The 25,923-nt window shown below is 33.6% G+C and overlaps 1 protein-coding gene across 1 annotated transcript; it reads right to left on the bottom strand.

The window, feature by feature from the left end:
• Window positions 1-2,039: 2,039 nt before the first annotated feature.
• On the bottom strand, window positions 2,040-24,360 carry LOC140441334 (glutathione S-transferase 1-like). The gene is made up of 4 exons (XM_072531986.1): window positions 24,058-24,360; window positions 20,678-20,878; window positions 11,212-11,379; window positions 2,040-2,283 (listed from the first exon to the last, which is right to left on the bottom strand). The coding sequence occupies exons 1-4, from the start codon at window positions 24,196-24,198 to the stop codon at window positions 2,131-2,133; spliced, it is 663 nt and encodes a 220-aa protein (XP_072388087.1). The 5' UTR covers window positions 24,199-24,360; the 3' UTR covers window positions 2,040-2,130.
• Window positions 24,361-25,923: the final 1,563 nt, after the last annotated feature.

Raw genomic sequence — 25,923 nt, 5'->3', positions numbered from 1 at the left:
TTCAAGTCAAATCAAATCTTAACTGTCTTTCCTTTCAAAAATAGACATCTCACAACTCAAGGACCCTGAAAAGAAACATGAAATAAGTATTAAGGTTGAGAATGAAATAGAAACGTTAGAGAATTTGGTACAGACAGACGTTGAAGTAACATGGACTGCTCTAAGCACGAAATTAACAAAGATACAAGAAGACGATATCGGGTCCACGAAAAACAACAGTCAATAAAATCATTAGAAAAAAATGCAGAGAAGCTAAAGAAAACTGGATGTTAACCAAATGCCTGGAAATTGAATAACTTCAGGAAAGATACGACACCTTTAATGTCCATAAAAAAGTAAAATAAACGACAGGTAGGTACACATAGAAAGAGACTAAAAACAATATTAAAAAATAATAATAACGAGATAATTATAGGTACAGAAGACAAACTGTAGAGATGGAAAGAATACATTCAGACACTTTTGACGATAATATACCTTGTTCTCCACCATCCACTAATGATCGAATAAATGAAAAAGGTCAAAAAATAACAAAAAAATAAGTTATTTATGCAGTAAAAGCTTAGAAGAACGGAAAAGCCACCGGTCCAGACAATATCAATATCGAAATGCTTAAATTAATTGCAGACAACAAAAGTAAAAGCCTCGACTTAATAACAGCACTATTCAATAAGATATATGACACAGGTAAAATACCATCAGACTGGCTAAAATCAACATTCGTAATATTATCAAAAAAATCCAATGCCTCACACAGCGATGACTATCGAATATTAAGCATGATGTCTCATGTCCTTAAAACTTTTCTCAGAATCATTCATACACGAATTTACAAGAAGTGTGAGTTTCAGATGAGTGACACTCAGTTCGGATTTCGAAATGGATGGACACGAGAAGCTCTTTTTGCCTTAAATGTGCTAACAGAACTATGAAGAGACATAAATGTAGATGTCTATGCATGTTTTATTGATTATTGAAAAGCATTTGACTGCGTTAACCATCATCGAAATTCTGAGAACAACTTGAATTGACGAACAACACTTACGAATTATTTCAGAATTATATTGGCACCAAACGGCAACAATTGAAATAGACCACACAACATCCGAAGATATATGAATCCTACGAGGAGTGTGACAATGTTGCGTCTTATCACCACTATTATTTAAACTGTATGCGGAATCTATATTCAGAAAAGCATTAGACGAGGTTCAAGGTGGAATCAAGATTAACGAAACCAACATAGACAACATCAGGTACCCTGATAATACCGTCCTAATAGCAAGCAACGCATTGGAACTACAAAATATAATAAATTCGGTAGTTCGTCATAGCGAAATGTTTGGTTTACATCTAAATGTTTCCAAAACTAAAATTCTAGTATTTTTAAAGATATCAACAAACGTAAATTTGTACGCCAAGGGACAAATAATAAAACAGATAACTTCCATAAAATATTCGGGAGCAAATATCAATAGCCAGTGTAACCCAAAAAAAACCTGTCAAGAATGGAACAAGTGAGGAAAACACTCATGAGCATAAAAACATTTTTTACAAGATCAGATCTTAGTCTAGAGATCAGAATTCGAACGATCAGATGTTACGTTTTCTCTGTTTTGCTGTATGGCTGTGAAAGTTGGACAATGGACTCTCAAACAGAAAAAAGAATAGATGCCTTTGAAATGTATACATACACACGGATGCTGAGAATTCTATGGATACAAAAAGTTACCAATGGTGAGGTACTTGAGGCGCATGAGTAAACAAAACGAATTAATCAACATAATAAAAGAGAGAAAAATACAATACTTGGGTCATGTGTTGAGAGGTGAAAGATATAAATTAGTCCAAATCATATTGGAAGGTAAAGTGCAGTGAAAAAGATCAGTTGGAAGACGCCAGAACTCGTGGCTGAAAGACCTGAGGAGATGGACCTCTCATCCACAGAAACCTTTTGTGAAGCAGTTTCTAAAGCTATAATTGTCATTTGGATCGGCAACCTTTGAAAGGAGACGGCGCAATAAAAGAAAAACATTCAGTTAAGTACTATTAAATATGTATATTTTTGGTTTTTGTTTTTAAACAGTTTTTTTTTTAAATAATTATCTAAAATATAGTGTGCAGCAGTTCTTATAGTTGTCCAGGGGCCAATTTACTTGTTATTAGTTTACCAAATAAATCTGCTCCCTTTTGATTTGCTTCTTCATAATCTGGAATAGCCAAGGTACATCTTGCTAACCAATTGGCAATGTTAGAGTAAGCACTAATGTCCCATCCTATAGCCTAAAAATAAAACTACGGTAATCTAGTTTCAGAAGTTATAGGTAATGTGATAAATATAGTTATTTATTGAAATACGAGGAAAAGTGTTAATTGTTTGGATTAGAGGCTGGATTACTGAGGATCTAAATCCAAAATCAGAAAATCGATCAAAAATAGAACAACCAAGATCAGTCTTTTTGACGATGAGGAAATTTCTGAGTAACCAAACACTCAATCTACAAATCCGATGTCGGATGGTAAAATGTTACAACCACTCTATTCTTCTTTATGGTAACGAAGCTTGGACTGTTATAGTTGACTTAATGAGAAAGTTGGTTGCTTTTGACATGTGGATTTTTAGAAGAATTTTAAAAATACCATGGATCATATTACGAACGAGATGGTTTTGCACAGAATAAGAAGAAACAGAGAACTTTTGTCCACCATTAAAAGGAGAAAGACAGCGTATTTGGGAAACATACTTAGAAATGCGAAGTATGAGTTGTTGCAGATGAATATGAAGGATAAAATCGAAGGAAAAAGGGGTCCTGGTAGATGACAAATATCCTCGCTTAGAAAGACAATCAAAGGGACAAAGAAATCAAAAAAAAAATTCAACACAGCAATACTAAAAGACAATACGACACAGCAGAAGTACGAACAACGAATAACCAGCAGACTAAACAAAGAACCAGAAACACTAGACCTTGAAGAAAAGTGGGAAAGCATAAAAGAAGCAATTTCCAACACCAGTACAGAAATATTAATTAAAAGTAATAGATAACAAAAAGCAAAAGAATGGTATGATGAATGTCAAAAAATAACAGAAGAAATTAGAAAAATAAGAATAAAAAACTTAAGAAATAATAGTGACATTAGCACACAAGAATATAGAGAATTGAGAAGAATTATAAAGAGAACACGCAGAAATAAAAAAAGAAAATACAACGAAGAAAAACTCAAAGTCATAGAGGAAAAATTCAAAAAAAAGGAAATAAGATCCTTTTACCGGGAAACAAGAAAAATGGAAAGGGATATCAGAAACATAACCCATGTATGAAAAATGAGGAAGGAATATTAATAAATGAACCTGGGAAAATAATTCGAAAACTTACTTTACACAACTTCTAAACAAAAACGAAGAAGAAAGGGGAACAATCCAGAAAATTGAAGATGATCATATAGTAATAGAAACATCTACGAGGGAAGAAATAGAAAATGAAATAAGAGGACTAAAAAACAATAAAAGCCCAGGAATAACAGAAATATCGGCGGAAATGATAAAGGCAGGAGGAAAAAGACTACACAAGGAGATACATAGCCTAATAAAAGGTATATGGGAAACAGAACGAATGCTAGGAGAATGGGCCTGAGAAAGAATATGCCCTAGACATAAAAAAGGTGACAAAATGAAATGTGAAAATTATAGAGGTATCGCGTTGCTGGAAGTCGTGTACAAAATATTGACTAACATTATAAAAAAAAAGCTGAATCAATACACAGAAAAGATATTGAGCGAATATCAGGCAGGATTCAGAAGTAATAGGTCGACGACAGACTAAATATTTGCGTTAAAAGAAATCCAGACTACGTGCTACGAACATAAGATAGCAGTAGACGTCCTATTCGTTGACTTTAAACAGGCCTACGATACGGTAAAGCGGCAACAGATGTACGCACTAATGAAAGAAATGAGTCTACTAAGTAAAAACGTCAGGATGGTAAAGATGACTATGGATAACTCCACAAAGGAAATAGCATGGAAAGGACATAAATCAAATAATTTTAATACAAAGGAAGGATTAAGACAAGGAGACCCACTATCAACGACTCTTTTTAATGTAATACTGGAAGGAATAATTAGAAAAAGTAAAATAAACACACAGGAGACAATTTTTAAAAATGGCCATCAATGTATAGCATTCGCAGAATTAACAACAAGTAAGAAAGAGCTAAAAAAATTAATGAGCAATATAATAAAAGAAGCAAACATTTTTGGTCTTCTCATAAATGAGGAAAAGACAAAATACATGATAATGGCAGAAACAGATAAAGAAAAAGAAGACAATTCCACATAGAGTTAGAAAGAGAAAATTCATGTGCGTTTAAAAGAGTTTCAGAATTTACTTAACTGGGTGTAAAAGTAGATGAAAATGGACATGGGGAAGGGGAGATAAAAGCAAGAATAGCAAAAGCAAACAAAAAGTATGGAGCATTGCGTCCATTAATAAAATCCAAATATGTCTCAAGAACAACCAAAATAAGAATCTACAAAACAGTGACAAACATGTGAAACATGGGTGCTTAAAAAATCAGAAATAGACCTTTTAGAAAGATGGGAGAGGAAAATACAACGAGCAATATATGGAGGCGTGAAAATATATGGACAATGGAGAAGAAGAAATAATAAGGAACTTGAAGAACTGTATAATGAACCAAAAATAACGACGGCAATCAAAGCACAGAGAATCCGATACTTAGGACACATCGAAAGAATGGGAAAGGCGAGAATGCCACAAATGGTTCTATTACGTAAACCAATACAAAAAAGAAGAATAGGAAGATCAAGAAGGAGATAGAAGGACAGCGTATATGAAGACTTAAAAAAAAGTAATATTGTTAACTAGAAAGAAACAAGCTTTGGACAGAAAACAATGGAAGGAAGTGGTGAGGAAATGTATGGAAAGACTATAAGGAATATTAAGTGTAGTATTAAGTGTTTTATATAAACAAATGTAATATTGTATATATTATAGTAGTATAGGATATAGGATTATATATAATATGTAATAGCAATTGTAAGGAAAAATTAAATCTTTCAGCAAAAAGCCTCCAAGGCCTGTTGAGCTTAATAAATAAAATAATAAACCTGCGTTCTACTGGGTCTGCTGTCTAACAGCTGTCTACTCGTCACAATGGCGACTTAAGAAAAGATTTGTATATTTTGCAATGATTGGATGCTTTGTTTTTGATAATTTTTTAAAAGTTTTTGAAAAAGCAAATTTGATCCAGTAGAACCCGAGATATGTCATTTTTTCCGAGCGCTCTATTTTCAAACTGTGTTGCGAATTTTTCAGCCAACTAAAGCTAGCCCTTCAGTCGGCTGTCCCCATTTTACTCTAGTCGGAACACAAAATATTCTTTATTTACAACATTTCTTTTAAAAGATTTTCAATAATATTGTTTGCTATAAATTTTGTTAAAAACTTCGACTTTTCTTATAAATTGGTTGATTTCAGCCCTTAATGTCGTTAATTAACGTAACAGTAATTTTAAAGAAGGGCTAAGTCGGCATTTAATTTGAATTAAATTCTACCGAGTTATTGTAAATGTTTATAAGCTTAAAAAGTGCTATTTATTATTAAATCATTTTGTGTACATAAACGTAATTATTATAAATTTTTCTTTCCATAGGTTAATAATATACGTCTTAATAAAGAAAAGAAGTTCCGGATTATTGAGATCCATTTAGTCAAATTATTTGGACCAGCCATAGAAATTGGCTCATTTTAAAAAAAAATTGAAACCAATCTGGCTCATCTTTAGCACACAATTCAAATACAATAAGACCCTTAAGTTCAGATACATTTAAACAAATAGTAAAAGAGTTGTTAAACAGTTTGTTCGGGCTGTTAGGCCGTTGTCTTCTGAAATTAGTTCTCGACGTTTCGCCAACATTAGGGGTTGACATCTTCTGGAGATGTTACATCTCCATGAAACTGACGCCGCGTTGTTATCGCATTGTCTCGATGATCTTTCTTTGTGGTTGGATGTTCTCTTGTTTGTGATTTGTTGTCCTGTTTTACTTTTTTCACCTCTTCAGGCCGTGGTTTGTTTCTCTTTGGTGGGTTCGCTTTTTTAGTTGTGTGGGTTCCACTGGTGGATGGCTTCGTGGGTATGTCGGCGGAGGAGGGTTCTGAACAATCAGAGGTGAAAGGGTTATTTAGCTAAAACGGTCCTCTTTAAAATTTTATTAGTAAAAATATGTTTATAAATTGACTGAATTTACTATGTCTACCATTAATTTAATTAGTGAATGTATATTGTGACACCTAAGGGGAAGCTGTGGCTGTATCCTCTGCAATAGACAGGTATCATTGTGCAATGGGATCAGGAAACCACATAAAACCGATCCTTCCCTTTCTAGGGAAGCTGAAAGTGAACATTTATTGGTTGTTACGGCGGTAAAAGAGACGAGTTGCCTCCAGGATGTCAATGTATTCATCAGGGAGTTCATTGCTGGCAAGGCCAGTAATTTTGTGGGTGAGAAAGGGAGTTTTAGTTTAGGTCGTCTTTTGAATACATTGCCGATGGATAAGCAGGTAGTTTTCAAGATATTTATTTGTTTGTTGTTTACTCTACGCAGGATTCCCCGTTCCAATCCCAGCAGTCTTTGTGTGAGGTAACGGTGGATCGAAATATAGAGGTTGGATCTATACTTGATCACTGGCCTGATGAATGTTTTGTAAGTATGTATGAGTGTGCATGGGTGTGTTCTTCCGAATTTACCACAGAGAGCATTGAGTAGACCAACTATGTTCCTAGCTTTGTTACAGGCTAGTTGCGTTGAACTACGGAGGTCATATTTATATTTTGTACTCGCTTCCCCTCCACTGGTTTTACCGTGAGGAGGCGTGTCGTCGTTTGTACCTTTTCTTTTTTCGTGATTTTTGGGAAGGGTATTTGTGGATTTTAATATCGGTATCCATGTTTTGTTAATTCTTAGTCCTTCTTCTATCCGATTAAAATTATTTGGATGCTTATATATTTCCACCGCTTCTCGATGTAACCGTGAGTAGTATAGATAGTTTAAACACTTCTGACCATGGAACTGCGCGAAGGCGGAGTCAAATTCACGTTAAGGCAGAAAAGTTCTATTGTAAGTGGATTTATACAGTGCATAGTACAGTGCGTTTCGCATGGAAGTGGGGACTAAACCAAATTTCGTCTACTGCGCCGTGGTTAGGAGTTCTTGCACTATCTCTACTATGACGTTTTATCCAACATCTGCGTTTCTTCAAACAGTATCCGATGTTATCCGCTTTCCAAAGCGTGTTCGGTAACGGCAGATTTGTCGATATGTCCTAACCGACAATGGCTTTTATGTTCGTTTATCCTTGTATTTGTGTGTCTTTTTGTGGTTCCCACATATACCATTCCACATGTGCATGGTATTCGGTATACTCCGGCCGTTGCTAACGGGTCGGGTTTGTCCTTCACCGATCTTAAACAGTCCTTAATTTTCTTTGTTGGCTTGAAAATGGTCTTTACATTGGCTTTTTTAAGTATTCGCCCAATTCTGTCTGTTACCCCCGATATTCAGAAGATGCCAACCCCTAGTGTTGACGAAACGTCGAGAACTAATCTCAAAAGACAACGGCCTAACAGCCCAAACAAAAAGTTTAACAAGTTAGACAATGGCCGTAAAAGCCTTAACGCATTTTATCAATAAAAAAGTTATTAACAATGTTTAAAAACAGTGATTTTGTTGTTCATTTTGCGATAACATTGTTGCGTATTAACTGATTTTAATTTAGCATATCTCAATTTATGTATCCTTTTTCTTTGGATAATTTGTCTGTGGACGACAAATGTCTAAATAGATAAGTTTTTAAGTTATGAACAAAATAATGGGTTTGGCGTTTTGATTGTTTACTTAAAAATAGTTCCACTAAAAAATTGATGAATCCCTGGATGAGAGTCTTTTTGTATTATCTCATACTACACATTTCAACTGTCACACCCGTCTATACAGTTGTGACGAAGAAATGCTTGTTTTTAATTGACTTGATTGGTCTACAAAGCGAGTATACCAATATAGGAAGAGACACGGCTGAAGATCTCTTCAGAGTGCACTTTTCAGGATCACAAATAGCTAAATTACCAATTGATACATCCACCAGCATCGAGGCTTTACAGAGGGTCTTAAGAACTAATTAGCAAATAGTCAAAAAGATTGTAAACCATGAAAAAGTAGCATGGGCAATAAATCCATGCGAGCTGTATAAATCACCAGGAATGGATGTTATATATCTAGAGTTATTACAAAAGGGACTGGAATTTTGAAGTGCAGAATATGAAATACACGGAGAAATTTATTAACGTTAATAAGGATGCGTATTTGTGCTTTGTGGATTTTTAGAAAATCGTTTTATAATATCAATCATGAACAACTAATAGATATTCCACGAAAGACAGGTATTGACGACAAGGATATTCGGTTGTAGCAAACCTATACTAGAGTTACACAACAAGCTCAAAATTTGGCAATAAACTTACTGAAAGTGTAGAGATCAAAAGAGGTTTTCGACATTGGTGTATCTTATATCCAATTCTTTTCAATATATACTCCGAGGAAATATTTCAAAAATGTATGAAAAATGCAAATGAGGGCATAAAAAGAAACGGTGACTTAACGAACAATATAAGATATGCCGATGACACGGTGATCCTTGCCAGTAGCATAGATGAATTACAATAGGCAATGGAAAGAGTTAATTTAGTTAGTGAGGAATACGGCCTGAGCCTCAACTTCAAGAAAACAAAATAAATGCTGATAAGCAAAAAAGCAGCAATCTGCTCGACAGTTTCGGATAAACAATACACTATTGACTATGTAAAGTCTTATGTATACTTTTGTACCAACGTAAATGCAAAATAAGAAAAGGCTACAGAAATTAAGAGGAGAATATAACGAGCAAGAGCAGCATTTAACAATATTAAAAAGCTCCTCATTTGCCTCTTCCTCAAAACTACGTCTAGTTAAATGCTACATTTTCTCAATCTAACTATATAGTGCGGAGGTCTAAATGCTCACAGAGACGCATATTAAAAAAACTAGCAGTATTCGAAATGTGGGTGTACTGACACATCCTTCGTATATCCTGGACTGAACATGTCGCCAACATAAAGGTAATCCACAGAATTGGGAAAAAATCGTTAGCAAAATTTAACAAAGAAAACTTGAATATCTAGGTCACATATTGAGACACGATAAGTATACTTAACTTCAATTGATTATCCAGGGAAAAATAGATGGCAGCCGGGAGCTAGGCAGGAGAGACACTCGTGGCTATAAAAGCTCTGTCTCTTTAAAACCACTCTGCAGAAGTGGTTTGGGCCCACGTCGAACTATTCAGAAATATCGTAAGCAAGATTAGAATTGCCATGTTAATATCCAACGTTCGCAGCGGACAGGGCACTTGAAGAAGAACAAGAAGAAAGCTGCAGTGACAAGAAATTGAGCTAAACGGAGAGGTTAAGTATCTCAGGAATATACTACGCTTCAAACTTACCTCAAACTGGCAATTACAAAAATAAACAGTGCAATGACAACTCTTATGAGTCTCAGACGCATATATAAGAAGAAAATGTGATTAAGACCGGACATGGTGCACTGGATTGATGGACTAAGACACTTCGAACAGCTGCAAAAACGAAGCTCAGCATGATGCAAAGACTTACGTTTATGGGGATAACTAGTGCCATGTGTACCACTCCAATAGCAGTTATTATGAAGATTCTACTAGGCCTGCCTCCCTTGCATTTGATAATACAACGAAAGACAAGATTGAGATAATACAGAATAAAATAACCACTTAACCTTCGCAATAACGAGAGAGGGCATATGGGTATCACAAGCACGATGACGGATATCTTTAATGTGGAATCGGACCACATTGATATACTAGAAGAATTATTTAATGAAATTTACTATACTGGACAAATTCCGAAAGAATGGCTAATATCAGAGTTTATCCCAATACCGAAAAACCTCAATGCAATAAAATGTAAAGAATATAGAACGATTAGCTTGATGAACCATGTTTTAAAAGTCTTGTTGCATGTGATACATAAACGTGTCTATAAAAATCTAAACTACCAGGATAGACTACCAGGAAACCAACTAGGATTTAGAAAAGACTTTGGCACTAAGAAGCATTATTTACTATACAAACACTTAAACAAAGGTGTCTAGATGTCAACTGTGACGTCTTTATATGTCTAGTTGACTTTGAGAAGGCCTTTGACAAAATACAACACAGGAGGCTGGCAAACATATTACGGAACACAGAAATAGATATTAGGATTTAAGAATCATTACAAATTCATACCGATATCAGAAAGCCATAATACGAGTATACCAGCAACAATCTAAAGAGATACCGGTAAGAAGAGGAGTATAACCAGGATGTGTACAACTACTTGGGATGTGAGTCAAATGAACAATGAGACAGCAGCTTAAAATAAAACTACGCATTGAGATAACCAGAATCGCATTCAATAAGTTATGCAGTGAAAACGGGGATTAACAATTAGAGATGCATAACAAGTAAAGTATTTAGATGCTAAGTATTCTCTGTCCTTTTATATGGAGTTGAAGCCTGGACAAACACGAACGCAACTGAAAAAAGACTTACCAGCTTTAAGATGTGATGTTATCGAAGAATGTGGAAAATATCATGGACACAAGACCGTAAAAAACACATTTTAAAGGTAATTGAGTTTTCTTTCTACTGAATATACCTTTGTATATAACTAAAACTGCGCAGAAAAAAGTTAGAGAACAATGTTTGCTAAAAAATTGGGAAAATGGTCCGAAAATGGTCCAAAAATCTCGGATACTATGAATCCTAAAAACTTCCACCAAACGTCATTTTGAAGAGGAAGGATATAATTTTTTTTACGCAGCAGCACCTAAACCTATATCCCGTGGAAACAGTTTAAAAAATCGCGTTTTTTCGTGTTTGTTGGCTTCGTTTTATGAATATATTTTGTTAAAAAAAATCATTTTTGACTTTATAAGGTGACATTTTGATAGTAAATTTAATTTTGAACAAGTATTCTGTAGATTTATATGTACAAAAATGCATAGAATTTACCTAATGTATACATAATCAATAGCCTACAAAACGTAAACAAAACGTTAAATAATTTATTGTTACCTACCACTATACTAGATACTGTTGCTACTAAAGAACAATCAGCAATTGTTAGATGTTTCCCTGTTACAAAATCATTACCCTCGAGAAATACATTCAAAAATCCTAAGGCCTCTTCTAAATAACGTTTCTGTTCATCATAAATTTTATCTTCACCTTTATGTGAAATTGGATACTGTAATAAAAAATATACCTGATTAATACCAAATTAAAACCAGTAATTTATGTTTTCTTATAAAAGTTTAGCTCAATAATTTCATCTTTATTTTAGTATTATATGGTGGTAAATGCACATCAATACAGTCTAAATGTTTGACCAACACAATAGTCCAAATCGGTGAAAATAAATTATATACTAAGTAAAGCCTGGTAAATTATATACTAAGTAGAGCTCTTAAACGCCGTCTACACTCTCGATCGAAGTGCTTCGGACGTAGAGTCGAGGTGAAGTTAAGGACCCTTAACCTAGCGGGGACACATGAGCGGAATCCAGTTTAACCTACGTAATATTTTTTCACCCATTTTTCACTAATTTATTACCACCCTAATAATTTTTCACCACCAAACCCCCCTTAATGGGAGCGATTCTGCTGGCTTAAGGTTCAAGCTAGCAAAATTCAAAAAAAAAACTTTTTGTTGATGACATATTTTTTCACCCATTTTTCACTAATTTATTACCACCCTAATAATTTTTCACTACCAAACCACCCTTAATGGGAGCGGTTCTTCTGGCTTAAGGTTCAAGATAGAAGAATTCACAAAAAAAAAACTTTTTGTTGATGGCATATTTTTTTACCCATTTTTCACTAATTTATTACTACTCTAATATTGTTTCACCATTAAACCACCCTAAAGCGGAGCAATTCTGCTGGCTTGCGTTTCAAGCTAGGAGAATTAAAAAAACATATTTATAATATACCACAGTGTTTTGCTAGGTTTTTACAAATTTATTACCACCCTAGTAGTTTTTCACCCCTTAACTACCACTTGTGAAAAGTCAATAATAGTGTTAGATTAAAATTTAAGGAGAAAATTTTTTTTTCAAATTTACTGTTCTCTGCCCATAACTGAAATAAAAAAGTGTTTAAGTTTTTACTAAACTTTGACCAACCTGATAAGTTTCCATCCCTAAACCAATCTTATTTGGAAACGTTCCTGCTAGCTTAATATTCGAGCCAGCGGAATTAAAAAAATTATTTATGATATACCACAGTGTTTTGCTAAGTTTTTACGAATTTATTACCAACTTAGTAGTTTTTTATCCCTCGACTAACCCTTAGTGGAAGTCAATAGTTCTGCTACGTTTAAATTAAAGGTGAAAAAGTTTTGTTTTATAATTTTACCAAATACTATTTATAAATAAAATAAGAAACTGCACTGGTTAGTTTTTACTAAATGTTAACCAACTTCACCAATTCCACCATGTACACATTTACGCTAGTTAAATACAAAGCAAATCTTTTCGGAAATATGAGATACTACAGTATTATGCTAGATTTGTACTAATACATTACCATCCCAGTAATTTTTCACCCTTCAACTACCCTCTATGAGTAGTCAATAATTCTACTACGTTAAAATTTGAGGTGATAAAAAATCTATTTTTATAATTTTACTGTATTCAACTTGTGATTGAAAATATAAATTGCTTGCCAGGTTTTTACTGAATTTGATCTACCCTTATAATTTTTTATCCCCTAAGCCTCAGTTAATGGTAAACATTCAACAAGATACACATTGACGCTAGGTGAATAAAAAATCTTTTTGGAAACACAAGAGTGCTCTGCTAGATTTTTACTATATTTTTACCAGCCTAGTCATGTTTTTCTCCTACCCTAATTGAAAAAAATTTTCAAATGTTATTCTATACAACTAATATTTATTTTTTTAATGTTTAAATATTAAAAATATGAAAACACTTTATTCCAAAAACTATAAATTTTACCTGTTTTAGAAAATTGACTCTGATTCGAGTCGTATTACATGGCTAAGCGAAATCGTATCGTTAGTCAAAACATAATTTTAAGATTAGGTTTATAGCATAAATAATTTATATTGGAAAACATTTTAGGATATAAATATTTTAAGTAGGTATATTCAAATGAGACGGAAATTACCGGTTGGTCAGAACAGCTGATATAGATTATTTGGGTAGTAAAATAAATTTATATTAGCAGCATTTTAAACATTTAAAGATATTTGTATTTTAATTCTTTGTCGAATTTTCATTCATTGTCAATTGAATATAGGTAAAAATTAAAGGTTATTACAAAAAAATATTAACCTATTTATTTTGTTTATGGAAATGTTTGAAAGAATCGCCCACGGAGAGATCTGGTTTCTCCGCGCAATCCACACACTCATAAATTGGGTTTTTTCTTATTTTTAGAATAGGACATACTCTGCATCTTTTCGTTTTCGTTTCGCTTTTGTCCGATTTATTAGCAATTATTTATGGGTAAATGTTCGCGTGCGATATTCCGTCTTTCTTTGCTTTTTTATAAATTAATTTACGGATTAATTCTAACCTTGATATCGTCTTTTATGTCTTTTGTTTAATATATTGTTTAAAACTAAGTCTAACTTTCTACGGTACCATCGATTAATCTAGTGATAATTCTTTTATTGGATAATGCAGAGCAGTCATTTTATTATTAAAAAGTCTATAACTGTTCTTATTCTATAAAACTGATCTTCAGGAATGACATTAGGTCTCATTGGATTATGGATGAAGTGTAAGCACCTTAAAATTATAAGAAAAAGATCTCTGCCGATGTTCCGCAATCTTGAAGCCGATCTTGAAATCCGTATGTGTCAGTGTGAAAGATAATTCCCATAAATACTAGAAATTCAAATAAGGAAAGTAGTTTACATCTTTAAATGCTAGAATTTCCACAAATACCAACTTCACCAACTTTTTTATATGCTAAACATTGCAATATTGTTGTTTTGTACATTGCCTATTTTTTAACAAAATTTTACAACTTAATACGGGATAATTCCCTTGAGTTGGCTGTATATCATATAGTTAAAAAACTCGAACATTAAAGTAAAACACTGTTGTAATTGGTATATTTAATTAAATTTTAAAAATCCAAAAGGATTAACTTCAAAACGTTTTCGGCCTTATCAGTCCATCTTCAGTGAAATTAGTAGTACTTTTAGTAAGTAATTAATAAGTAATAGGTTAGTAGTAATTTTTAATTAAATATACCAATTATTACAACAGAAGCACACACACACACACACACACACACACACACACACACACACACACACACACACACACACACACACACACACACACACACACACACACACACACACACACACACACACACACACACACACACACACACACACACACACACACACACACACACACACACACACACACACACACACACACACACACACACACACACACACACACACACACACACACACACACACACACACACACACACACACACACACACACACACACACACACACACACACACACACACACACACACACACACACACACACACACACACACACACACACACACACACACACACACACACACACACACACACACACACACACACACACACACACACACACACACACACACACACACACACACACACACACACACACACACACACACACACACACACACACACACACACACACACACACACACACACACACACACACACACACACACACACACACACACACACACACACACACACACACACACACACACACACACACACACACACACACACACACACACACACACACACACACACACACACACACACACACACACACACACACACACACACACACACACACACACACACACACACACACACACACACACACACACACACACACACACACACACACACACACACACACACACACACACACACACACACACACACACACACACACACACACACACACACACACACACACACACACACACACACACACACACACACACACACACACACACACACACACACACACACACACACACACACACACACACACACACACACACACACACACACACACACACACACACACACACACACACACACACACACACACACACACACACACACACACACACACACACACACACACACACACACACACACACACACACACACACACACACACACACACACACACACACACACACACACACACACACACACACACACACACACACACACACACACACACACACACACACACACACACACACACACACACACACACACACACACACACACACACACACACACACACACACACACACACACACACACACACACACACACACACACACACACACACACACACACACACACACACACACACACACACACACACACACACACACACACACACACACACACACACACACACACACACACACACACACACACACACACACACACACACACACACACACACACACACACACACACACACACACACACACACACACACACACACACACACACACACACACACACACACACACACACACACACACACACACACACACACACACACACACACACACACACACACACACACACACACACACACACACACACACACACACACACACACACACACACACCGTGTAAATGTATTGAAGTATTTTTGAAATAAAACAAATTTATTTAATTTTTGTTAAAGGGGTAGTAAGAAGTGAAAAATTACCAAAGTTGTAATAAATTCGTAAAAACCTAGCAGAACACTGTAGTATATCATAAATATTTTTTTTAATTCTGCTAGCTTGAACCGTAAGCCAGCAGAATCGCTTCCCTTAAGGGTGATTTGATGGTGAAAAAATATTAGGGTAGTAATAAATTAGTGAAAAATTAGTGAAAAAATATGCCATCAACAAAAAGTTTTTTTTTTAAATTCTGCTAGCTTGAACCTTAAGCCAGCAGACTCGTTCCCATTAAGGGTGGTTTGGTGGTGAAAATTAGTGAAAAATGGGTGAAAAAATATGCCATCAACTAAAAGTATTTTTTTGAATTCTGCTAGCTTAAACATTAAGCCAGCAGAATCGCTCCCATTAAGGGTGGTTTGGTAGTGAAAAATTATTAGGGTGGTAATAAATTAGTGAAAAATTGGTGAAAAAATATGCCATCAACAAAAAGTTTTTTTTTGAATTCTGCTAGCTTAAACCTTAAGCCAGCAGAATCGCTCCCATTAAGGGTGGTTTGGTGGTGAAAAATTATTAGGGTGGTAATAAATTAGTGAAAAATTGGTGAAAAAATATGCCATCAACAAAAAGTTTTTTTTTTGAATTCTGCTAGCTTGAACCTTAAGCCAGCAGAATCGCTCCCCTTAAGGTTGGTTTGGTGGTGAAAAATTATTAGGGTGGTAATAAATTAGTGAAAAATGGGTGAAAAAATATTACGTAAGTTACATTGGATTCCGCTCATGTGTCCCCGCTAGCTTAAGGGTCCTGTGAAGTTAATCGAGGTAAGGTGACTCTCTACATACTCGTGTAGTTGAGTAATGTAGACTCTACTATAAAGACACAGGGTTGTCGGCCTTCGCCAGCTGTTGATTTTATGGTGGCACCACACTTCGCTATGTTATTCGTAAGCGGAAATCAGCGTTCTGACGGCAATTGCGGCGAGATAATTATTTTAGCGTTTAGAACGCAGCAGTTTACGTTTATCGCTGGTTGCGTCAATTCAAATAAAAATGGATATCGAAAAACTTATTGATATTGTCAAAAATATAATATATTGCTCGACATGTCCCACCCAAATTACAAGAACAGACGTATTAAAAATAAAATCGAGCTGTAGCATCAACTGGTTTCCAAAAATGTGTTTGTTGTTTGGTGATTTTTTGTCTTATCTAAAATTCCATCAAAACTTTCACAATCCGTTCTAAAGTATGTAAAGAAACGGTTCTCATCTTGGCGAAGTGCTGGGTGCAATTTATAAATTTCTTGTTGCTTGCGCCTCAGGTTAAAGTCTTGAACCCAAACATCTCTTCTTTTTCTGCAAAACAAACTGCATATACATATATCTACATTTGTACGCGCCTCATTCTGCCGCATAAGACGTAGTGTGGAGGGTACATTTGACCATTATTTGCTTTGTTCGCTCGCATCAGCAAATATTCGTATAGCAAATATAAATATCTGTCCACTTCGGTTTTTTGATAAAGTTCAAAAGACACGAATAAGCCGAATGCACGTTAAATGTGTGTGTGTGTGTCGATTGCTCACACTTCACTTATTCGCTCGCACCGGTGTTTGTCTCGCTGTTTATCTTAACCCAACTGTATTGTAATTCTAGTTATTCTTGAACCATTAATTCGATAAATTAAGAATTCAAGGATATGAATTTATATCAGATGCAGCCTTAATGACATGACACAAGTATTGGTAAACAGCATTTAAATAAAAAATAAGTTGCAGCGACCGTCAATGGGAGAGCACAGAATAGTAAAAATAGTTTGAGATAAATCACCAAATAGCCGAGGAATCATGCAAGAAAAAAGAGGTAACTTGGACATCTAATAAAAAGTATTCTGAAGATGGAATGGGGGCAAGTTTATCTAGGATATAGAAAGAAGCATTTTCAGAAAACAAATTTCTTCAAAAAGTTTTACATAGTATAAAACATAAAATGTAATTCTCAAGTATCATTTTTGGAGCGAAGCTTTGATACGGACATATTAATTTTTCTCTACAGTAAAATACAGAGCGAAACTAGTTCGATCAGCCACGACAACAAAACGTCACTTTATTTATACTGCCGATATAGTAATTTTTTAGCGTTAGTTGTTAATAAATACCTTTCAAACTATACTCAAATTTTATTCTCAATTATCTTTAATAATTAAATTTACTATAAACTGATATTTATTTATATTTTACTATTAATTTAGTCTGACTTTTATCAGTTTGTGGTAAACAACCACAATGCAACTTGGCAATAATAAATAAACAATCAAATTACTTTATTAAATTTTAAAAATATTATTAAAATTACAGCAAACATAGTGTGAAGATTCGCGCTAGTCTTCTGTATCGCCTACTATACGACCTTTTTTCATAATATCGAAGTTTTATATCGAAGAATATAAATTAAGTTCATTTTTTCGAAAATCACGTGTAAATATGCGTTTGTGACGCATTGTAAACTATTCGCCATTAAAGAATTTTAATAATTAACATTTAAATAAACTATAAATTACATTTAAATAGTCACTGATAATATATAATAGCTGTCGGAGACAGAATTCATTTTTAAGGCATTTATTTCGAGCTAAATAGACAACATAAAAATCATTTTGTTATTCTAATATTATACAAATTCTATATGTACATGTTCGGTATTCGTAGATCTTAAAAGGATGATGTGACGATATTTGACCCGTGAATAATAAGTCGACGATGGGGGAATTAGGCAGAAGTTACATTCATTTTTCAGCGCGAAATGAATGTCTATGGGATGAAATGTCTGATTCATCACATCAGACGGTATAGAATTATAGATAGGAGGAGGAATTATCAGTTTTGTTCAACTCACCAAACTGATATAATAGAACACATTCAGCGCACGTCTTCTAGTAGGTAAGGTAATTAGGTATTCTTTGTTCGACATACCAAGAATGCCCCGAGTGGGTTTCTGCTCGGTCTTTTATAAGGCCAGTAGCAGTATAAAAACATGTTTTTTTTTTTATTTAATAAATGGCTTTGGATAACTTGATGCATTTAGCCACAATAATGTATTTGACTATTTGAATTTGTTAATAATGTATTGACCTATTGCATTTGTAAATAAAATAGTACTTCGCCTAGAGGTAAATTATAAATGTAATGTAAACATCAGTATCACAAGAATCAGTAGATTGATAAGAAACCATACTTTCATTCGTTACATTTAAGGCCCTAACCTACTTAAAGTAAATATTTAAAACCAACAAGGGATTAAATAATATAGGGATAATTTTCACGTTAAGGTGCCTTTCATAGCGACTTTATTACAACACAATAGTTTTTTTATTTTAACCTAAGCTACCACGGGTTAATTGAGAGGCAAAAATTAGGAAAAATCGAGCAGAATCATATGGTATTTCAAAATTTTTATTTGATTTAACTAGTTTAATATTCGAGCTACCGCTTAATTGACTTCCCATAAGGAGTAGTCAAGGGGTGAAAAATTACTAGGGTGGTAATAAATTTGTAAAAACCTATCAAATACTTTTTATTATTATTTTTTTTTTTTAATTATTTTTTTTTAATTCTGCTGGCTCTAATATTTAGCTAGCGGGAACGGTTCCAAATAAGATTGCTTTAGTGGTGGAAAAACCGTAGCAAAAACTTACCAAAACACTTTTTTATTTTAATTATAAGTAGAGTACAGTGAAATAAAGAAAAAAATTTCGCTATAAATTTTTATTGATTGATAGAATATAGTAAAATTATAAAAATAGATTTTTCATTACCTTAAATTTTAACATAAGAATTGTTGACTTTCCACATGGGATAGTTGAGGGTGAAAAATTACTAGGGTGGTAATAAATTCATAAAGACCTAGCAGGACACTGGTATTACAAAAATATTTTTTATTAATTCCGCTGGCTCGAATATCAAACTAGCAGGAACGTTTCCAAATAAGGTTGATTTAGGGGTGAAAAATTATCATTGTGATCAAAGTTTAGTATAAACTTAACAGAACACTTTTTTATTTCAGTTATAAGTAGAAGAGAGTGAAATTGTAAAAGAATATTTTTTCTCCTTAAATTTTAACCTAACAGAATTATTAGCTTCCCATAAGAGGCAGTTGAAAGGTGAATAATTACTAGTTCGTAAAAACCTAGTAGAATACTGCGGTATATCATGTTTTTTAAATTCTGCTAGTTTTAACCGTAAGCCAGCAGAATCGCTCCCCTTAAGGCTGGTTTTGTGGTGAAAAATTCTTAGGGTGGTAATAAATTAGTGAAAAATAGGTAAAAAAATATTACGTAGGTTAAATTGGATTTCGCTCATTTGTCCCCGCTAGCTTAACGGTCCTGAATATTTTATGTACGTGTTTTGGGTTTAATCTTGCTTTTTTGTGCTCCAGGATTTCTCCAGTTACTATATGGAAATTCTTAATGAAACACCCTGCATAATTACCTTTTATAATGTACGTTTAATATTTTCAATCAATGTATGGAGTTTGTTCAATCTAATTTGTTTACAGTACTGTTTTTTTAAGAAATATTTTATAATATTCTGTTGCCACAAAGTATTTTTGGTTTAATATTTGGCTATTTTTCTGTAAAATAATATAAAGAAAAATAAACAATTAAAACAGTTAAAAGGAATTAGAGTTAAAAGTATTTCCATTAAGAGTGGTAATACTATATTCTTTTTTAGTTTTGCGGAACAAATACCATAAACGTTAAGATTTGTTGAACTATGTACTTACAACAATAGCCCAGATTCTTGGATATAATGTTCCACAATCAAAAAATAATCTCTGATCTACAAGAGCTCTCTTTTTTGGATCTTTAGGATATAAATTATCATCATTTGAGTATACTGTTGCCAGATATCCTGCAATAGCATGACTGTCCCATACAGTATATTCTCCATCAACCAAAGTAGGTACAGTATGTTGAGGGTTAATCTGAAATTTTGATGAAAAATGTATTTGCAACATATTTGCTACAAAAGTACATATTTGCAATATATTTGCTACATAGCAAAATGATCTAAAATCGACTAACATTCAAGTAAAAATAGTTATCTAAACAGGTCACAACAACTAGTGCTTTAAATTGTTATAATGAGATCATAATAGTGCATCAAAAATGAGAAATTGAAAAAAATTCAATTTAATGTTCAAGAACGTACAGAAATCATTATGCAGTGTGTTCCAACGAAAATTTGACCCCCCTAGAAACTCATGAACGAAGAGTTTCTTTAACATTTAAGAAAACACGTATAGAAAGTGGCTCTGGTTTTTTCAATGCGTATTCTTATCTCTTTATTTATATACCAGTTATCGTTAACGTTTGCACCCAAGTAGGTAATATTGTGGACTCTTTCTAACTCTATTCTATTCCATATTTCCTAATAAATTAGTTAAATGCAAAATTATCTTTAAAGTTATTCCGTAAATTAAAAAAAAATAAAGTGTCGTATAGAGAAAAACAATAACTTTCAAATGATGTGCCACTCCACCACACTTGCTATTTAATAAAAACTGGTGGTTGATGCGGGGTAGTAGGGGGTTACATTTGAGGGCATGAATTTTGCATGAAAATTCGTCCTCCTTTCAATAAAAATTGACGTGTTTTTGTTAATTTTGAAGAAACTCTGGGTTTATGAGATTTTGATTGGTCAAATTTTCATTGGAACACAATGTATATTAAGACATATGAGACCAATAATAGGTATTTATAATCTAGAAATATATTTCTACTCTAAGTATGGATTAATCTACAGAAAAATTCTTGTTAGAAGTATGGCAAGTGAAATAAATTAAAGAGGAAAGAAACACCTACCCTCTTTTTGCACTGGTACCCAATAGTCCTGTTTACCAAGGTAAAAAGAGGTGTAACCTTCGATTTCTTTGAAGACGCATCGATTTATGTAAAAATTTGGAAATTAGCTCTATTTATCCCCCTTCACAGCCAAATCTACCCTATGCCGATATGTGATTATTGTTTTTAAGGCAGTAAGCTACCCTTTTTTTTAAACTAATAAAGGTTTAGGGTTAAGAAAATCATCATCATTAATATCGGTATTTTCGTTTTCTTCCTCCTCGAGATCCATTATTGAATTCTGATAGTTTTGACCAGCACATTCATCGCAAGAGGTATTGCAATACATCAACTTTACGGCATCCACATTATGCGCCACGTACTTTTTCGCAACTGCAAAACATTATTTTCAAAAGTTCTTTGGGTGTAGCATTGTTTTGGAGTTTGATAGGTTGCAAAGAATCCTCTACAGTAGTCCATTCCCAATCAGTTGGACTAATGTTTTTATTTCCAAGCCAAACTTGAACTGGTAGTAATATCTTTTGTTATGCTCGTTGATAGCATAGCCAGACTACCGACTGATGGTGCGCAAGATAGCTGAGACAGTAGGCATCTCAAAAGACCACGTATGTCATATCCTGCATGAAATTTTGGTCATGAGAAAGCGTTCCGAGCGATGGGTGCTGCGTTTGCGCACTCCAGTCAACAAGCGCAACCGTTTTGACTATATTTAAGCGTAATCCGAAGGATTTTCTACATCGTTTCGTAACCTTTAAAGAATCATGGATCCACTGGTGCACACCAGAGATCAAGGAACAGTCGAACAGTGGATGGCACCCGGCGACGTTATCTGAAGAAGGTGAAGAATATCCTATCGACCGGAAAGGTGATGGCTACCATTTTCTGAGATTTACAAGGGGTGATCTACATCGACTACCTGGAGAAGGGCAAAACGGTCATAGGGTCCGACTACGCCAAATTATTGGGGTGATTCGACGAAGAATTTCAAAAAATACCCCATTTGGCGATGAAAAAAGTACTCTTCGACCATGACAACCGGTTCATACATCCGTCTTCGATATGGTTAAATTGGTCGAATTTTGCTACGAACTATTGCCCCATCCACCATATTCTCCAAATTTTTCGCACGGTGTCAATCGCACAGGCACCCTGCGACTTTTTTTGTAACCAAACTTGAAAAGGGCATTCGTCGGGCAGAAATTTAAAGTCGAATGAGGAAGTCATCGTTGCCACGAAAGCCTACTGTGCAGACCTCGAGAAAACATATTTTTCAGACGAGTTTAAGAAGTTGGAGCATCGCTGGGCCAAGTATATCGAGCTAGAAGGAGACTAGGTTAAGAAATAAATCTTCACTTTTCCAAAATTTTCGTTTTTCTTTTGGAGGCTAAGTACTTATCAGACCGCCCTAGTAAGTTACAAAAATTTAAAAAATAATAATCTGTAAAAAAATGCAAACTTTTTGTTTTTCAGTAATTTTTACGTATATTTCATGGTTTTCAGTTATTTTGATAAAAAAGACGAAATTTTGAAAAATTTCGAAAAATACTTTTTTCCTTTAAGTAACCATAATTTTTTTTAGAATGAAGAATTCTAAATACATTGTTTTTTTTTAATCGATCTTACTTTCAATATAAGTAGGGGATTTTATCATTTTAAAGCCTTTTTAATTTTCTTTAAAAAATATTTCGTGCATTTTCTTCGTAAAATTAACAGTTTTCTTCATATTCAAGGTTGAATTTTTAAAATTTTTTATTCGAATACCAATTTCAAATTTTAATTATTTAACCAACCTCTTTGTTTTTTTATAAACTTCATTTTTAGTGCTTATAGTTTTTTAATAGAATGAAAGATTGTAAAGTTATTGATTAAAACCTTGATTTTTACGAAATTTAATCCCGAATAAGTAAAAAAATATACATTTAAAAAAATCTATACATTTTTTCCTTAAAATGTGTCCCTCTATCCATTTGTGAAGTTAGTTTTGATGTAAAAAATTTCACCCCCGATTTGAGGTGGTATTCACCCCCAGGAAAAGAGCTCACATAGGCATAGGGTAGATTTAATTGTTGAAATATTTCCTAGCTACTGTTAAAATATCAAGGACATCGTCTTCTTCAAGGAAATCGGAGGTGAAAACCTTGATAAACTGGACTACAAAGGATATTTAAAAAAACTATTATGGATGGTTGTAAAAAAATCCAACGTCATTAAATAATTTTAGCAGTAAATGTAGAGTGCAGTTTGGCTATTAATATGTAGTATGGTATGCATGAAAAGTGAATGGATATCAATAAGCTACCTTTAAAAAGTCTTCTGTGAATTGTTCTCCTTTTATTACATCAAGAATCTGTATATCTATATCAACGCCCGCTGCTTTAGCCGCTAAATATGCTCCTCTGGAAGGTATACTAATAGGAAAATAGTATAAGATGGGCTTCATTTTGATTTATGACGATAAAATTGATATTAAATTAAATGTTTTTAAGTTTAACGTAACAGTTTAAACAAATTAAAACACTTAAAACACCGGAAGGAATTAGCACCCTTCCAGGACACCGCTAACGCAACTGCTTTATAATTCAAATTGTATATCATATTATGTTCAATGTTCTATGTTTTAAATTTTTTAAACGCAGTTTTTGACACTGTTGCTGTAAAAAATAGTCCACACGGCTCACGCCAATAATTATCATAGGCGGAGAGTAATTATTACGAAATTAACGGGTTTAAAGAAGTCAGCCAGCTTTTAACATGTAATGAAAAATTGCAGACCAGTGAATTTAAGTGGTTATTAATTTATGATTCTTTCTTTCAAAATATTTTGAACATTATTTTATACCGAATTGATTCGTGATAATTACATTTTAAATTTGTTTTGACGCTGCAATTTTCAATGAGGAAATTGTTTTTAAAAAAATATTTAAATTAATAAGTTATTAGATGAAAATCTATTACATAACAATAGATGACAATTATTTCCGGATTGGAAATCGAAAAGTCAAAACAAATCTAAGATGAAATCAATCAATTGTGGTTTAGTCCCATGCAAAAAAGTGGGACAGTAGTCGGTGCCGTAGACTAGCACAAAGCTTTATATTGTGTTTTCTGTATTTTTAAATTTTATATAATATTTTTTAAATTGAATAAATTAATTGTATTATTTATGATTTTTTGCGAGTAGTCGAGGTCTGCCAAAAATATATCAGGTAGAAAAATCATAGCCGAGTTTTGCCATAGCGTTTTATCTTAAGAGGATTGGGGAAATTAGGATTATAAAAATTCAGTTCTATATTTACTAAAAAATTATTATAAAATACAAACAACTATTACCTATTAATTATTACAGATTTCTAAGAGAAACATTTCTAATAAAAGTCTATCTAGATATGACTTGTCCCTCATAGCCGGCTATATATTTACCAATAACTTACATGTTTTCTAGATTTTTTAATATACCTACAAATTTACTGTCCTAATTTTAACACAAATTTTAATTTAAAATTTTAGTAACATAGGTAAAAATAACTATTTTTGGTTTACAGCTGTAAAACGAATTATTAAATTTCCCATGACAGATTCACATACATTGGTTATCAAAATTCGCATTATATGCCCACATTATTGAAGGTAATATAGCTTCACTGCTTATATAATTCGAAAAGAGATAATTTCGAAATTACTGGTATATGGAAAATGAGTCAATACTCACAATCTTAAGTAGTTTTTATTTAATAAATTTGGTAAATTTTGGACTAGCGGTTTCAAGGCTTACAATATTTGCCCCAGCATCTAGCCCCAGTACGTTAGTCTTATTTGTATTAAAAACTACAAGATATCAGATACAAGAAAGCTATATAGACTAAGGTACTCCTGAGAATCACCTTCCCCCTTAAGGAATACATTCACTCGCACTTCTGAATTTAAAACCTGATTATATGTTATTGTTATGAATATTTAGCAAAATGTTATTATTATTTTATATATTATTTGATGTCTCCAGCTGTTGGTGTATAAATAGGGTCTCCAGGGTATATAAATAAATTAAATAAAAAAAATTGTGTGTGATTGTGACTGTGTTTTAATGTTTTTGCCGTCCAAAAACATTTTTATTTAATTTATTTCTACACCCTGACACAACAGCTGGAGACATCAAATAATATATAAA

This window comes from Diabrotica undecimpunctata, chromosome 5 (genome assembly GCF_040954645.1).
Source record: "Diabrotica undecimpunctata isolate CICGRU chromosome 5, icDiaUnde3, whole genome shotgun sequence".
In the NCBI taxonomy this organism is placed as follows: Eukaryota; Metazoa; Arthropoda; class Insecta; order Coleoptera; family Chrysomelidae; genus Diabrotica; species Diabrotica undecimpunctata.
Note: the sequence above shows the minus strand (reverse complement) of the source record. Positions and strands in the feature narration are given on the sequence as shown.

What these genes read in the sequence shown, in the direction of transcription:
- LOC140441334 (XM_072531986.1), bottom strand. Translation starts at nt 24,198, where the DNA reads ATGAAGCCCATCTTATACTATTTTCCTATTAGTATACCTTCCAGAGGA. An exon ending in CAAGAATCTGGGCTATTGTT is followed by an intron (nt 11,380 to 20,677) that starts GTAAGTACATAG and finishes TTTTTATTACAG; the next exon opens with TATCCAATTTCACATAAAGG. An exon ending in CAACAGTATCTAGTATAGTG is followed by an intron (nt 2,284 to 11,211) that starts GTAGGTAACAAT and finishes TTTTATTTTTAG; the next exon opens with GCTATAGGATGGGACATTAG.